Source organism: Mytilus edulis, chromosome 8, assembly GCF_963676685.1.
Source record: "Mytilus edulis chromosome 8, xbMytEdul2.2, whole genome shotgun sequence".
NCBI lineage: Eukaryota > Metazoa > Mollusca > Bivalvia > Mytilida > Mytilidae > Mytilus > Mytilus edulis.
In genome coordinates this window covers 68,697,263-68,715,527 of record NC_092351.1, presented here as the reverse complement: position 1 = coordinate 68,715,527, position 18,265 = coordinate 68,697,263, and the positions used below count along the sequence as shown (strand labels likewise).

The window sequence follows — 18,265 nt, the reverse complement described above, 5'->3', positions numbered from 1 at the left end:
TGTATTACATTTTTCAGCCGATTATTTTAACCTCTGCCAACATTGATCTTGCATGGATCATTGATAGATCAGCCTCTGTTTGGAATCCAACATCCCATGACCGTAAACTGGAGGAACATTCAACACCAATGTTTGCCAAAGTAGATCCCTGGAACCGTTGTCTGGCTACATTTGTGTCTTATGATTATGGAATGACCATGTGTCCTCATGCTGTTGGAGCTGCTTGGCCAATTGTTTATTCTAGATTGCATTGTTTGTTTCCATTGGTGGACCCAACGTAAGTATACCCTGCTCAATTGTTTTACCTTGGTTCCTGTATTGATATTAAGATTCAATAAAAAAGAAAACCAGAAGGTAGGATAGAGAATGGAAACCAGGATAGTGTCCAAGAGACCACAAAATGACTAAAGAGCAGAAAACAGCCACCAACGTAGCTAGCAAATCCCTCATCAAAATGGATACCACACTAAACAACGAAGCATCCAAATGAATCAAAATAAACAAAATAAACAAAATAAATAAAACAACAACAAACAGACTAAAAAGAGACTACAGGTTCCTGACTTGGGACAAATTCAAGGCATTAAACTATATGTTGAACTATACCTGATTTTGAAGGTGCCTGTTCTCTAGGGTACTATCTGAGGAAGTTTGAAATAATGACAATTTGATTTCCTGACTATGTTTTACATCAAGAATATGGATGTTGATAAACAAGTTAACATTGTGGGTAAATTATGTTCTTCAGTGGAGTCAAGAAGTCATTTCCAATAAAGGTTAGGCCACGGTTTTTTAATTTGATGGTTTACGGATTTTCCCCATGAAAAAGTCGGGTCGGTCGGTCGGGAAAAAAAAAGAGAAAAAAAATCATCTTTGAAGACAGAAAAATATGCAAAATCAATATATATTTCACCTTTCTAACAATATGTTTGTTATGCTATTTTATCATCATTTCTTAAATTTTAGTTCGATGAAATATTATTGCTCAACTGTTATAAACATCGCATGACATTGTCTAATAATTTACAGTAAAAAAAGGGAGGTGCACGGACAAAGACGAAATTAAAACGTCATTTCAGAAACAAGAAAAATAATTTCGCGTAGCTCTTTATCAATTCCAGAAAACTTGGTGAATAATGATCTTCAAGCACGAAAACTGATAAAGAAAAAAATGTGAAAACGTCGTACGAAAATAAGTTTCAACACACGTGTTAAAAACCTAATAGACTCGTCCACTGGAAAACGAGATTATCGGGTTAATCTGTTGTCTCGCATTCCCATTTTTTATCCAAATGGACGATAATTTTTTTATTATCTATGAAACAAGAAAATTCCAAATGATTTGTTTATATTCAGTACTTCAACTTGATGCCTTTACCCTGTCCACATTTGGACAAGTCTATTTCTATGAGATGATGCATCTTACGGACTGATGACAAATAAGGGAAACGAACTTATTGTGTAATTGGTTTTAAACACAAGTTTCGTTCCGCAATATTATTTGCGCAAACGACATTTCAAGGTCAGTTATAATTGATTTGTCTATTTTTAGAAACGTAAACTGGAAGTTTTATTTTTTCACAACAGAAAGTGTTATCAATTTTGTTAGTGATTAATGCATTTCATTTCATAAAAAAAAATTATTTAATTATTTTTCAGGGATAATGCATTTGTTAGGGTCGGCGGGAATAAAAAAGCATGAAAAGTCAATTTTATTTTTATTCTGGAAATCGGAAAAATCGGGTCGGCGGATCCGTAAACCAACAAATTAAAAAATTCTGGCCTTATTAATTCCATGAAAATCAGAATATAAACAGTCAATGAATGTAGACAGTAACTGTTCTGTAATTAGTGTGGGATTGCTTAGAAATAAATGAAATATACTTTTTTTCAGTACTATTATGAGTGAGTACAGGGCTTCTTCACTTCTACGATCAGGAACTTCCAGTAAGAAACCTACATCAGAGAAAGATCTTCACATGCAGTTATGGCAGAATTATGTCATTTTGGCTTGTGCTATAGCACAGAGAGATGTTATAGCTCCTCTTAGATGTTCATCACCAGACCCTGCGTAAGTCACCTGAAACACTACAAAACGGCAAAAAGAATATTTTATTTGGAATGTGAATTCAACAACCCTTCCCCTTGGGCAGTTGTACCATCATATATGAATTTATAAGGAGATTCTATAGTTTGTTATTTCATGTATATATAAAGGAAAAGATGCACTTATTATTGTGTACCAAATGAATGTTTTCCACAGATTCACAAAACTCACAAAACTGCATGTTAGTTTTATATGTATTTATTCAATATCAATCTGTTTTAAAATATAACAATGCATTATAAATCATAATAATTTGATTTCTGACATAAATTTAAGCATTGAAATTTGCATATTTTTGTGTTTGTTTAGTTTAAGAAAACATTTATATAAGAAGGCCTTAATATAAACATTGTCATTTTACAGTTAATAAATTTCGATTTGTCATTTTACAGTTAATAAATTTCAATAGGAACCATATTGATTTTTTTTGGTCAGAAATCAACTTTTAATGTTTGAATCAGTGTTTACAGTGAACATTTTGCTCTGTAAAATATGTGTAAAATATGTGTAAAATATGTTATGGTTTTAGGGACCATCAGTTTATAAATTAAATGTTCCAATAATGGAATTCTGAAACAGGCTATGAGGTAAAGATTAATAGCAGTTTAAAGGCTAACACATATAACTTTATATTAAGACAATATTTGAGTATTATTTTTCACAGAGTTGCTTGTCTTATAGGTCATCACCAGAAAGTACTTCCTCAGACAAGGCTGACAACAGACAGAATGGTACAACAGCAACTGGCCTCTTTCACCTGATTGTACCCTTACTGAAATGTGAAATATCAGATATGAGGGACACAATAGTAAATGGCTTAGGGTACACAAATCCTGCTGTGTTCAAGTGAGTTATCCTTGTTATTAGCTCAATTTTGTCCAATGGTCAGTGTGAGCTCTTTATTTCATATTCTGTTTGTCATCTTCCTATTTATTTTTAAAAAAGTTCACACACTGGTAAGGTATGCTTATGGTAAATCTGCTAAGTAAAATTACTGACATGAAAGATTAGTGACAACTTTATGTTTGACATTTTTGCTTCACATTTCCTCACGTTGTATGAAAAACAGTTCCCTTGCATTAGAAAAACTAGGAACATAAAATAACTTAAATTATAAGGAGATGTTGTATGATTGACAATAAGGCAACTATCCAACAGAGACTAAATGGCATAGATATTAGCAACTATAGATTGCCAAAGGGCCTTCAACTATAAACCAAAAACCCACACAGTAAGCTATAAAAATCCTTAATGTTACAAAATTATTTTTAGACTTTTATTTTTTTCTATTAATGTTAAGCATGCTAAATAATGCATTTGATTTAATGAAAATGCTGCTTTGCAGATAACTTTATTTATATTCCAGGGGTCTGTTAGGTCAGTTGGAATAAAAAAGCATGAACTGACAATTTTAAGCTCACATTTCCATAGGATACGGTGAGCTTTTGCCATCACTAAAAATGGAACGTAGGGGTAAAATGCTGTTTTTGGCTTATATCTCGAAAACCAAAGCATTTAGAGCAAATCTGTCGTGGGGTTAAAAGTGTTCATTAGGTGAAGTTCTATCAGCCCTGAAAACTTCATATGAATCTGATTACCCATTCTTGGGTTGCTGCCACTAAATTGGTAATTTTAAGGAAATTTTGCAGTTTTTATACGACCGCAAAAATTGAAAATTATTTGGTCGTATATTGGTATCACGTTGGCATCAGCGTCATCGTCGTCTTCCAAATACTTTTGGTTTTCGCACTATAACTTTAGTTCAAGTAAATTTAAACACAAGGTTTATGACCACAAAAGGAAGGTTGGGATTGATTTTGGAAGTTTTGGTCCAACAGTTGAGGAATAAGGGGCCAAAAAGGGCCCAAATAAGCATTTTCTTGGTTTTCGCACTTAAATTGGAAAATCATTTGCTGTTCCCAGTTCAGTCGACATTTCATCATGATCTAATGCGGTGAAAATGGAGGACCAGATATGATTTTAGTTGGATTTACAAATCAATTGTGATTTTCTAGCAGTTAAACAAAATCAACTTCGCAGTCATGAATAATAAAGATGAAAATAATTTTTGAGATTGTTTGGGAATTTGGGTTAAAAAGGTTGGCAAAGTTAATTTTTATTTTCTTTAACAACGGAAGGTTAGTCAGGCAAATTTAATTATTGATTAAACCAACAAATAAATAAAAAGTGGCCCTAACAGAAGTAAATTTTGCAAAGGAGTATTAACCAAAGTCAATTCTGGCATGTCTTATCATAAAGAAAGATTTTGGCTGCTTTTTGAGAAAAATGCAGGAATAAAGATTTGACATTCATTTTGATTTGGGCAGTATCATGCAGATTCACCTTTATTTTTTCTGACTGATATGCCTAGTAGGTTAAGATTTGTTTCTCAGTAAAGAATGATTAAAATTAAAGATATTATAATAACAAAGAATTAAAATAAAATATTTGTCTTTTGACAGAGATCTAGTGGAAGAACTGGTTCCTTATTTAAAAGAAGCAGTGGAGAGAAAACAGGAGAATATTAAAAGAAGAAGAAAAAAGGACATCATTCGTGTACAGCTGGCTCATGTGTTCGAATTGATTGCCTCACAAAAAACATTTGCAATGAGGTAAATTTGTATATAAAAGATTGTAGCATATGTTGAATATCATATGTAAGTGAATTGTTTGAGCTGGTTAAAACTATAAACCCACTGCATTTGTAATCACCTGTCCTAAGTCTGGAGCCTGTTGTTCAGTGGTTGTTATACGACCGCAAAAATTAAAAAAATTTTGGTCGTATATTGGTATCACAAAGTCATTGTCATCGTAGTCAGCGTCGTCCGAAGACGGATTGTTTCTGGATAATAACTTTTGAATAAGTAAAAAGAAATCAATAAATTTTAACACAATGTTTATAATGATATATATGATTTTGGGGGTTATGGTCCCAAGGGTTTAGGAATTATGGGCCCAAAAGGGCCAAAAACAGCATTTTTCTAGTTTCAGGACAAAAAGTTGTGTCTTAGTATTTTAATTGTCCTGATATTGTACCACAATGTTTAATACCATAAGTAGAAGGTTGGGATTTATTTTAAGTGGTTATTGGGCAAACAGTCTAGGAATTAAGGGCCAAAAAGGGGCCAAAAACAAGCAATTTTCTAGTTTCAAAACAATAACGTGTGTGTAACTGTATGGATATCTCTGACATTGTACCACAAGTTTCCATATAACACAGGGAAGGCTGGGAATCAGTTTGGGGTTAATTTTTCCAAAAATATGTAGGAATAAAGGGTGAAAAAAGGGCCAGAAAGAATCATTTTTCTAGTTTCTAAAAACTTGTGTTTAAGTGTATGGATCTCTAAAATTTTTGACAAGAAGGTTCAATACCACTTACGGAAGGTTGGGATTGATTTTGGGGGTTATGGTCCTAATAATTTAGGAATTAGGGATCAAAAAGTGGGCCCAAAAATATACATTTTTGTAATTTTCAAACAATTTTTTGTCAGAAACTCATATTATGTAAAAAATTGGATCGCAATCCAAATTCAGAGCTGTATCAAGCTTGAATGTTGTGTCCATACTTGCCCCAAATATTCAGGGGTCGTATAAGCTGCGTCCTGTGGAGTACCTGGTTGTTTGTTGATGTGGTGCATAAAAATTTTCTTGTTTTCAGTTTTGTGGAGCCTGTTACTTTTGTTGCAAAAGCTAGACTTAGCAATCCTACATTCCGTCGTTGTCATTGTCGTTACTGTCAGTGGCACCAGCCCCCACAAACATTCACTCTAAATATATCCTGGATTTCTACTAAACTTGGACAGAAGCTTGTTTATGATCATAAGCTAGTATCTAGAATTTATTTCCTGTTTTTCTGTTTGTTACTTATAAATGGACTAAGTTTTTCTTCCAGTTAAAATTACATACAGTTTGCATTAATCATTTAATTAAACCATCAAAAGAGAATGGAAATATTTTTCTGTATTGATGAGTTAAGTTTGATTATTTATGACTTTTTATATCATTTCAAATAATGCTCACCTTTTCCTATAGAGCAATCAAGATCCTTAATGATAATAAGGGATACAATTTGGATACCTACATCATAAAACAATAACTTCTAAAGACCCAGATGTTTTAACTTATGTTTATGTATTTTTAGCTCACCTGAACTGAAAGGTCAAGTGAGCTTTTCTCATCACTTGGCGTCCGTCATCCGGCTTCCGCGTCCGTAAACTTTTACAAAAATCTTCTCCTCTGAAACCACTAGGCCAAATTTAACCAAACTTGGCCACAATCATCCTTGGGATATCTAGTTTAAAAAATTTGTCCGATGACCTGGCCATCAGACCAAGATGGCTGCCTTGGCTAAAAATAGAACACAGGGGTAAAATGTATGTTTTTGCTTATATCTTTAAAACCAAAGCATTTAGAGCAAATCTGACAAGAGTTAAAATTGTTGATCAGGTCAAGATCTATCTGCCCTGAAATTTTCAGACAAATCAGACAACATGTTGTTGGGCTGTTGCCCCTGAATTGGTAATTTTAAGGAAATTTTGCAGTTTTTATACGACCGCAAAATTTGAAAAAATTTTCGTCGTATATTGCTATCACGTTGGCGTCTTCGTCTGCGTCGTCGTCTGCGTCGTCGTCGTCGTCGTCGTCGTCGTCCGAATACTTTTAGTTTTCGCACTCTAACTTTAGTAAAAGTGAATGGAAATCTATGAAATTTTAACACAAGGTTTATGACCACAAAAGGAAGGTTGGTATTGATTTTGGGAGTTTTGGTCCCAACATTTTAGGAATTAGGGGCCAAAAAGGGCCCAAATAAGCATTTTCTTGGTTTTCGCACTATAACTTTAGTTTAAGTGAATAGAAATCTATGAAATTTTGACACAAGGTTTATGACCACAAAAGAACGGTTGGGATTAATTTTGGGAGTTTTGGTTTCAACAGTTTAGGAATTAGGGGCCAAAAAAGGGCCCAAATAAGCATTATTTTTGGTTTTCGCACAATAACTTTAGTTTAAGTAAATAGAAATCAATGAAATTTAAACACAATGTTAATGACTACAAAAGGAAGGTTGGTATTGATTTTGGGAGTTTAGGTCCCAACAGTTTAGGAATTAGGGGCCAAAAAGGGACCCAAATAAGCATTTTTCTTGGTTTTCGCACCATAACGTTAGTATAAGTAAATAGAAATCTATGAAATTTAAACACAAGGTTTATGACCATAAAAGGAAGGTTGGTATTGATTTTGGGAGTTTTGGTCCCAACATAATAAGGGGCCCAAAGGGTCCAAAATTAAACTTTGTTTGATTTCATCAAAATTGAATAATTGGGGTTCTTTGATATGCCGAATCTAACTGTCATGACTGTGTATGTAGATTCTTAACTTTTGGTCCTGTTTTCAAATTGGTCTACATTAAGGTCCAAAGGGTCCAAAATTAAACTTAGTTTGATTTTGACAAAAAATGAATCAGTTAGGTTCTTTGATATGCTGAATGTAAAAATGTACTTAGATTCTTGATTATTGGCCCAGTTTTCAAGTTGGTCCAAATCGGGGTCCAAAATTAAACTTTGTTTGATTTCATCAAAAATTGAATAAATGGGGTTCTTTGATATACCAAATCTAACTGTGTATGTAGATTCTTCATTTTTGGTCCTGTTTTCAAATTGGTCTACACTAAAGTCCAAAGGGTCCAAAATTAAACTTAGTCTGATTTCAACAAAAATTGAAATCTTGGGGTTCTTTGATATGCTGAATCCAAAAATGTACTTAGATTTTTATACCCCACGCAACGGGTTGCGGAGGGTATAATGTTTTTGACCCGTCCGTCCGTCCGTCAGTCCGTCCGTCCGTCAGTCCGTCAGTCCTGTTTCTTGTCATCGCAACTCCTTTCAAACCACACAACAGAATTTCACGAAACCTTTTCAGATAATAAGGACATACTATTTAGTTGTGCATATCGACGGGAAATTGCGATTCAATTTTTTTTTCTAGGAGTTATGCCCCTTTGAACTTATTTACTTTAATGTACTACTGCAACAGTTTGTCATCACAACTCCTCTCAAACCACACAACAGAATTTCACGAAACCTTTTCAGATAATAAGGACATACTATGTAGTTGTGCATATCGACGGGAAATTGTGATTCAATTTTTTTTCTAGGAGTTACGCCCCTTTGAACTTATTTACTTTAATGTACTACTGCAACAGTTTGTCATCGAAACTCCTCTCAAACCACACAACAGAATTTCACGAAACCTTTACAGTTAATAAGGACATACTATGTAGTTGTGCATATCGACGGGAAATTGCGATTCAATTTTTTTCTAGGAGTTACGCCCCTTTGAACTTATTTATTTTAATGTACTACTGCAACAGTTTGTCATCGCAACTCCTCTCAAACCACACAACAGAATTTCACGAAACCTTTTCAGATAATAAGGACATACTATGTAGTTGTGCATATCGATTGGAAATTGCGATTCAATTTTTTTTCTAGGAGTTACGCCCCTTTGATCTTATTTACTTTAATGTACTACTGCAACAGTTTGTCATTGCAACTCCTCTCAAACCACACAACAGAATTTCACGAAACCTTTTCAGATAATAAGGACATACTATGTAGTTGTGCATATAGACGGGAAATTGCGATTCAATTTTTTTCTAGGAGCTACGCCCCTTTGAACTTATTTACTTTTATGTATACTACTGCAACAGAATTTCATGAAACCTTTTAAGATAATAAGGACATACTATGTAGATGTGCATATCAACAGGAAATTACGATACATTTTTTTTTCTATGTGTTACGCCCCTTTCAACTTATTTGTTTCAATGTACTTCTGCAACAGTTTGTCATCTCAACTCCTCTCAAACCACACAACAGAATTTCATGAAATTTTGAAGATAATAAGGACATACTATGTAGATGTGCATATTGGCAGGAAATTATTATTCAATATTTTTCTTACACTTATTTGATTTCTCCAATGACGATGTGGGGACGTGGGGTATGTGAGCGTGCTCACTAAGGTTCTTTAATTTATTATGGGCCCAGTTTTCAAGTTGGTCCAAATCAGGATCTAAAATTATTATATTAAGTATTGTGCAATAGCAAGTCTTTTCAATTGCACAGTATTGCGCAATGGCAAGAAATATCTAATTGCACAATATTGTGAAATAGCAAATTTTTTTTTAATTAGAGTTATCTTTCTTTGTCCAGAATAGTAAGCAAGAAATATCTAATTGCAAAATATTGTGCAATAGCAAGATTTTTTTTTAATTGGAGTTATCTTTCTTTGTCCAGAATCAACTTAAATCTTTGTTATATACAATATACAATGTATATTCACTTTTTACTACCAACTGATAAATTAAAATAATCTTTACCATTCAGTGATAACAAGCAGTTTTTTTACATCTTAATATTTTATGATGTATTTAAATGAGTAGTTATTGTTGCAAACTCCATTAGAAATTTTAATTGAGATTAGTTTTGGAATAAGGGAAAGGGGGATGTGATTAAAAAAATTGGGTTCAATTTTTCTCATTTGAAATTTCATAAATAAAAAAGAAAATTTCTTCAAACATTTTTTTGAGAGGATTAATATTCAACAGCATAGTGAATTGCTCTAAGAGAAAACAAAAATTTTAAGTTCATTAGAACACATTCATTCTGTGTCAACTATTTAATCACAATCCAAATTTAGAGCTGAATCCAGCTTGAATGTTGTGTCCATACTTGCCCCAACCGTTCAGGGTTCAACCTCTGCGGTCGTATAAAGCTACGCCCTACGGAGCATCTGGTTGGTTATTATCTTGAATACTATTATAGATAGAGATAAACTGTAAACAGCAATAATGTTCAGCAAAAAAAGACCTACAAATAAGTCAACATGACCAAAATTGTCAGTCAACTGCTTAAGGAGTTATTGCCCTTTATAGTCAATTTTAACAACTTTTTCATCATTTTTTGTAACTTGTTCAAAAATCTTCTTCTCTGAAACTACTGGGCCAAATTTAAACTAACTTGGCCACAATCATAATTGTGGTATATAGTTTAAAAAATGTGTCTGATGACCCCACCTACCAAACAAAATGGTCGACATGGCTAAAATTAGAACATAGTGGTAAAATGCAGTTTTTGCTTTATATCTTTGAAACTAAGACATTTAGGGCAAATCTTTCAAGATTTAAATGTCCATTAGAATAAGATTTATCCCCTCACAAATTTTCAAATGAATACTACAACCAGTTGTCAGGTTGCTGCCCTAAAATTGGTAATTTTAAGGAAATTTTGCAGTTTTTGGTTATTATCTTGAATACTATTATAGATAGAGATAAACTGTAAACAGCAATAATGTCTGTAAACAGCAATAATGTTCAGCAAAGTATGTTCTACAAATAAGTCAACATGACTAAAATTGTCAGAGAACCCCTTAAGGAGTTATTGTTCTTTATAGTCAATATTTTTTTTCATCATTTTTGTAACTTTTACAAAAATTTTCTTTTCTAAAACTATGGGCCAAATTTAACCAAAATACTAGGGTATCTATTTTAAAAAAAAGTGTCTAATGACCCCGCCTACCAACCAAGATGGCAGACATCAGTAAATACAGTAACAGGTGAGCGACACAGGCTCTTGAAAGCCTCTAGTTTTTCAGATGTTTAACATTGATTTTATTTTTTCAGTGATTCTGTGATTGACAAGGGAGAGAATTCACTAAACAAAACATTTGTAGAGTACATTGATGGGGCTCGTCAGTATTTAGAGAGTGAGAGTGACAAGGATCTGCCAGTATTACAGGACATTCGTCTTCATTTCAGCAGATTTATCAGACAGCTTATATCTAATACTCCAAGTAAGAAACCTGTTTACAGAGGACTCTTGTAATTCAAATTTTTCTTTAGAAGTACATTATTCAGGTATTTAGGTTCACGCCTTTTCTTATTGACAGAAATCGTTGATGCTTTTACAAAATAAAAAAAAAGGTATGCACAGAACTATTTCCTTGTGTAAAGACTTGGAAATTAGTATATACAGAATTATTACTTATCAGTCAGTACCTGCCCAATAAAGTTTTAATTGTGTGTATTCATGTTACTGGGAATTTGTAATATCACTGAACTGATTAGTGATTTTATAAAATCCCTGATTTTGACTAGTGATTTTACAAAAAATCCTTGAAATAATTAAGATCTTTTTTTACAGATTCACTGATTAAATTTGGGGAATTTGTAAGATAAATTAATTCATTTTTATGAAGAATTTCTGTGAAAAGAAAGGCTTCAACAGTAACACTCAAAAAGTTTGAGGTTAATCTAGCCTTTATTAAGTATTTATGTGCATACCTCGATAAAGGCCTGCAACTTAGAAAATCAGAAAATTAGTTAACTTAAATACTCTAAAAGATATTAAAATTATCTCCCCTTGACCACTGATCCTTTCCTCATGCATTTCAATTATTATTTTATGTTTCTTTAATCAGGCTTAAATTAAAATATTGTTTGTTTGCAGTTTACCGACCGACCCTTGAAAATCCTCCGACTGTGAAAATTTTATTGCTTTAAATTTGAAGAAATTTTTTTTAATACTTCTATTGACGTGATCCGGAACTTTGGGTCCTTTCCCGAAATGATTTAAAGTCTGGGTCAATTACGCATTTCAAGTTCGGTTTTTCTTAGCTTCCCGTCAAGCGTTCATGTGACCATTTAACAATAAAACACATGGAAATTGATTACAGGTATCCATGAAGTCACAGAGGAGTACTTTACGCTGTCGCGCTGTCGTCTCGTGTCAATTTTAAAACAAATAACAAACAAAAAAGTTTATTAGTAAACTGTTTATACAGATTCAGGCACATGTAATGATGTGTGATGATATCATTGACGATGATGCAGCGGATATTCATAACTGACACGATAACCATTCTGTCTCAAACAAATCGGGTACAGAATCTGTGGAGCCTGACTTTATGGAACTAATTTCAGTGGTTAAATAATTTGACAGCAGCTTGAAGTATGGCATATTTTCTACAAATCGTTGTGAAGACGACAAAGATGAAACCACTCATCCGTGACTTAAATCTTCATGGATATCTGTAAACACGCCTGTACGGAAGAAGGGCTCATTTGAAATGTTAATGGATATAGATCATGCAAAATCAATAAGAAGCAACCCTAACTACACAAAGATGTAGAGAAAATGAATGGTTAGCTTGAAAAATAAATATACTCTCCCTATATTAAATCTATCTTCGATTGCAACGAGTATGCTCCTTTAGGATAAGGGGGGCTGCCCCACTCATTGCAATTATTCTCTTTCTTACAATATTAAATATACCCAAACTGTGTGGCCTGTGTGAATTCAATTAAAACATGTCCTTAGGAGCTATTCTGCCAATTTTTTTATGCATTAAAAACATTTCAGTACAGACCATTTACTTTTAATGGGGTGCTATGGATTTCACCCCAAACTTTAGATTTCTTTGGTTTTCATTAAAGCCTGGCAAAAATATAACCTTATCACATGTAATTAAATATTGTTAGAAATATGAAACCAGTCGAATGTCTTAATACTTTTTTTCAATTGAGGAAGATTCAATGGTTATTTTTTTTTTATTAAAAATACACTTTTTAATACATTGGAATTGTCTTATAAATCTTTAATATCTACATTTTTCTGATGAAAATACTCTACTCATGAAAACATTCTAGTCTAGAAGCATATGTCTGAATATATTTCTTTAAAACAGTTCTAGTCATAATGACATTCCTTGTTTATAAGTGATCCAGTATTTAATAATTATACCATATTTTATGTCATAAATTGGATAATGACATTATGTTAAAGTTTCAGTTTTGGTTAAAGAGTTTTTTATCTGAAAATGCCTGTTCATTTGATGTTGGTTTTCAGCATGTCCAGTGTTTGTTGTTTTAAAATGTTTTTTTTTTCTTCACAAGAAACTTGGTTTAGTGTAACTGCTTGTTTAAACTGTATTTTGGCTGATAAAATAAAATATTTTTCCTACCTACCGACCCTTCAGTCGGTAGGTACAGTCAGAAAACTGCAAACAAACATATTTTTAAGGTTGGCCTCACTCTGTAATGTTTATGTCATGTTGTAATTAATGTTATGCCCTTAATGGACCCTTTAATTTGGAAAATTATAAAAATATTGTATTGTATTAAGTATAATTATTTTGATATGATCGTCACTGATGAGTCTTATGTAGACTAAACGTGCATCTGGCGTAATAAATTATAATCCTTATACCTTTGATAACTCTATATTAATAAGTATGTAGTTTTCATGCACTATGCAACTGACATATGACTCAGGCACATATGTCTTTATATCAATAACAAACGTACATACAAAAGTTACTTAAAATAATTGAGGGAGAGTGCAACATATGGAACCAGGGATGGAATTTTGGAACATGTCAATGAGCCACAGAAAGAAGACAAAACAAGCTCTTATCAACACCTTGTTTGAAAGAAATTAAATGTTTATTATAGTTTTTCTGTTATTACTGTAAAAAATAAAACCAATTACAGTCGAACCTCTTGTCGAACTCAGTTGTGTCGAAAACTCGGATGAGTGGAAGTAATTTCTCGGTCCCGGTAAAATTCCCGTTTGATCAATGCATAATTACCTCTGATGAGTCGAACTTGGTTGATTCGAATACTCGGTTAAGTCGAGTACATTTTATAGTCATGTCGAAGTAAAATAATGTAAATTGACCCCGATGTCTCGAACTTCGAAAGTAAGAATTTTTGTAAGATGCAGACCTAATCATAAAAATTCAAATCAGTAGTATTTCTTATGTCAACTAATCATTTTCAAAAGAGATTAAAGCTGAGTAAACCTACTTGTTTAAAACAGTTAAAATGACATGTTTATGGTGACCGCTAATTAACACCTTTGTTGATCGTTCAAGCGGAATGTTAGTGTGTTGAACATTTTTCACCTGATATAAAACGAAACGAAGTTAATTGACCCAAGTCGAAATAAAATGAATCGTTAGATTTAAATCTCATTAATTACCATAAATAAAAGGATTAGGACAGTTATAATAAATTCATGATAATTTAATGTTAGCAGACGACCTCATCAGAGACAGTTCAGAACTTATTTCGTTCTGCGAGGGATTTCATAATTTATAGCAACTGACCTTTGTTAATATTTGTGTTGACTATTAATTTTATGTGTGCATGATTTGTATCTGTACTTGTGCTTTTAATTTTTACGAAGGACCAAAAATGGAGATTGAATACACAATCATACTGTGTCTTATCGAGAATTAAAAAAAGGCGCACTATTCATTGTAAATTGTGAACACAAATCTCATACCGTATTTCATGCATTCAAAATTTATGACGACACACTCCACCTCGGATGAGTCGAACCTCGGATGAGTCGAATACTTTGGTCCGGTTCCTTCGACTTCGACACAACGAGGTTTGACTGTGTATCAAATTTTTAAAATCAAATATAAAAATGGAGCATTAGGTTGATTGCTGTCATAAGAAAAGAAAAATTACATATGCAAGGAATAAGAAATTGAGTGGGTTCCAGGAGTGGCTAATATTACATGCATATCAGATTATGAAAATTGATATATAAAAAGCAAATAAGTGTTGTTTTATTAACTTGTTGCCTACAAAATAACTAGCTTTATTTTCAGGGATTTTACAAAACCACTGAAACTGTTAGTGATTTTACAAAAACACTGATTAGTCCAGTGATTTTACAAAATCCCTGGTTTTTCAAATTCCCTGTAACATATATACACAGAATTTTATTATACCCCAAGCAACAAAGTTGCGTAGGGTATAATGTTTTTAACCCATCCTTTTGTCTGTCTGTCCGTCAGCGTCGTCGTCGTTGTAGTTGTCGTCGTTGTCCTAATACTTTTGGTTTTCACACTATAACTTTAGTCGAAGTAAATAGAAATGTATGAAATTTGAACACAAGGTTTATGACCATGAAAGGAAGGTTGGGATTGATTTTGGAAGTTTTGGTCCCAACAGTTCAGGGATAAGGGGCCAAAAAGGGCCCAAATAAGCATTATTCTTGGTTTTCGCACTATAACTTTAGTTTAAGTAAATAGAAATCTATGAAATTTTGACACAAGGTTTATGACCACAAAGGAAGGTTGGGATTGATTTTGGGAGTTTTGGTTCCAACAGTTAAGGAATTAGGGACCAAAAAAGGGCCCAAATAAGTATTATTTTTGGTTTTCGCACAATAACTTTAGTATAAGTAAATAGAAATCAATGAAATTTAAACACAAGGTATATGACAACAAAAGGAAGGTTGGGATTGATTTTGGGAATTGAGGTCCCAATAGTTTAGGAATTAGGGACCAAAAAGGGGCCTAAATAAGCATTTTTCTTGGTTTTTGCACCATAACTTTAGTTTAAGTAAATAGAAATCTATGAAATTTTGACACAAGGTTTATGACCACAAAGGAAGGTTGGGATTGATTTTGGGAGTTTTTGTTCCAACAGTTAAGGAATTAGGGATAAAAAAAGGGCCCAAATAAGCATTATTCTTGGTTTTCGCACAATAACTTTATTATAAGTAAATAGAAATCTATGAAATCTAAATACAAGGTTTTTGACCATAAAAGGAAGGTTGGGATTGATTTTGGGAGTTTTGGTCCCAACAGTTTAGGAATAAGGGACCCAAAGGGTCCAAAATTAAACTTAGTTTGATTTTCACAAAAAATGAATCCTTGGGGTTCTTTGATATGCTGAATCTAAAAATGAACTTGGATTTTTTATTATTGGCCCAGTTTTCAAGTTGGTCCAAATCGGGGTCCAAAATTAAACTTTGTTTGATTTCATTAAAAATTGAATAAATGGGGTTCTTTGATATGCCAAATCTAACTGTGTATGTAGATTCTTAATTTTTGGTCCCGTTTTCAAATTTGTCTACATTAAGGTTGAAAGGGTCCAAAATTAAACTAAGTTTGATTTTAACAAAAATTTAATTCTTGGGGTTCTTTGATATACTGAATCTAAACATGAACTTAGATTTTTGATTATTAGCCCAGTTTTCAAGTTTGTCCAAATCAGGATCCAAAATTATTATATTAAGTATTGTGCAATAGCAAGAAACTTTCAGTTGCACAGTATTCAGCAATAGCAAGAAATCTTCAATTTCACAGTATTGTGCAATAGCAAGAAATTTTCAATTGCACAGTATTGCACAATAGCAAGAAATCTTCAATTTGCACAATATTGTGCAATAGCAAGTATTTCAATTGCACAGTATTGCACAATAGCAAGAAATATCTAATTGCACAATATTGTGCAATAGTAAGAAATTTTCAATTGGAGTTATCTTTCTTTGAACAGAATAGTAGTTGAATCAACTTAAATCATTGTTTTACACACTATACAATGTATATTCACTTTTACTACCAACTGATAAATTAAAACAATCTTTACTATTCAGTGATAACAAGCACTTTTTTTTACATTTGAATATTTTATGATGTATTTAAATGAGTAGTTATTGTTGCAAACTCCATTAGAAATTTGAATTGAGATCAGTTTTGGAATACGGGAAAGGAGGATGTGAAAAAAAAATTGGGTGGGGGGGGGGGGTTCAACTTTTCTCATTTCAGATTTCATAAAAAAATAAAAAAATATTCTTTAAACATTTTTTTGAGAGGATTAATATTCAACAGCATAGTGAATTGCTCAAAGGAAAATAAAGTATTTTAAGTTCATTAGACCACATTCATTCTGTGTCAGAAACCTATGCTGTGTCAACTATTTAATCACAATCCAAATTTAGAGCTGAATCCAGCTTGAATGTTGTGTCCATACTTGCCCCAACCGTTCAGGGTTCAACCCTGTGGTCGTATAAAGCTGCACCCTGCGGAGCATCTGGTTGGCTTATATTTCAAAAACCAAAGCAGTCAGAGCAAATCTCATATGGGGTAAAAAGTGTTCATAAGGTAATATTCTTTCACCTCTGAAATTTTCAGATGAACCTAATAACCCATAGAGGAGAAGATTTTTTAAAGTTAGAAAATGGGTTGCTGCCACTAAATTGGTAATTTTAAGGATATTTTTTAGTTTTTGGTTATTATCTTGAATAGTAATTATGATAAAGATAAGCTGTAAGCAGCAAATATGTTCAGCAGAGTAAGATCTACAAATAAGTTCATAAAACCAAATTGTAAATTGACCTCGTAAAGAGTTATTACCCTTTAAAGACAATTTTACACAATTTGTTTATTACGTTTTCTAACTTTAAAAAATCTTCTCCTCTAAAACTACTGAACCAATTCCAACCAAATTGAAAGAAGTATGACAAAAAACTGCATTTTGAAACACTTATTAATATACATTAAACCAAAAAACTAACTACGATGAAATTGGACACTTACACTCTTAAACGAAAGATAAATGCAAAAAAATCAAGGTTCAAGGTGAGTGATTCAAGGCTCTTGAGACCCTCTTGTTTGTTCCATGGTCTATTGCACTGGAAATTATTGTTCTATTGCACCAGTGTGTAGTCTATTGCACTGACCTGTTATGACCTCTTATTCTGAAATCTGATTAGTTGAAAGGTATTCATGTTGTCCAATCAAATTGGGACTTTAAAATGTTCGAATATTTAATATGTTGACTTTAATGATTTCTTGTCATCTAAATTATTCTGATTTCATGTCCGTTTTATTGAATTTCTTAAGTATTGGTTGTACATGTATGCTTAATACAGTTGTTACTTTCATGTGTTTTATTTCTAAGAATTTGTTAGAACTGACTCAGTATATATTAGGTAATAAAACAGTTATTGAATGTGTAACTGTGCATTAGATCAAAATATATTTCTCTCGGTATGAAGATTAGCTCAGGAAACTATTGACAAGTCCAATAGTTCTACACTTGAAAAAATAGTGGAAATATTGTGTAGTTATTTTATTTAAGAATTGAATGCTTCTTTTTGTAACTTCATTGGGGTGTAAAAGCGTTGGCTGAAGTATATTTTGTATGAAGCGAGGAAGCGCTTCATACTAAATATATGCGCACGGTCAACGCTTTTACAACCCTATGAAGTTACAAAAAGAAGCATTCAATACTTATAATTACTTTTTTTTAGCAATGATTATGAAAACACGAACTTTATTATTGTTTTATTTAAT

The 18,265-nt window shown here is 32.6% G+C and overlaps 1 protein-coding gene across 13 annotated transcripts in view; it reads left to right on the top strand.

The window, feature by feature from the left end:
* LOC139486839 (protein furry-like) overlaps positions 1-18,265 on the top strand; it is a 380,646-nt gene that overhangs the window by 81,682 nt on the left and 280,699 nt on the right. For all 13 annotated transcript variants that reach the window (XR_011655645.1, XR_011655644.1, XR_011655643.1 and 10 more), the window contains exons 22-26: positions 18-277; positions 1,895-2,071; positions 2,789-2,953; positions 4,570-4,719; positions 10,788-10,957. Coding sequence is in view for 10 of the 13 variants with exons in the window: in XM_071271853.1 (XP_071127954.1) it covers positions 18-277; positions 1,895-2,071; positions 2,789-2,953; positions 4,570-4,719; positions 10,788-10,957 (922 nt within the window). In the remaining 3 variants the exon portion in view is untranslated. The remainder of the gene's footprint in view (positions 1-17; positions 278-1,894; positions 2,072-2,788; positions 2,954-4,569; positions 4,720-10,787; positions 10,958-18,265) is intronic.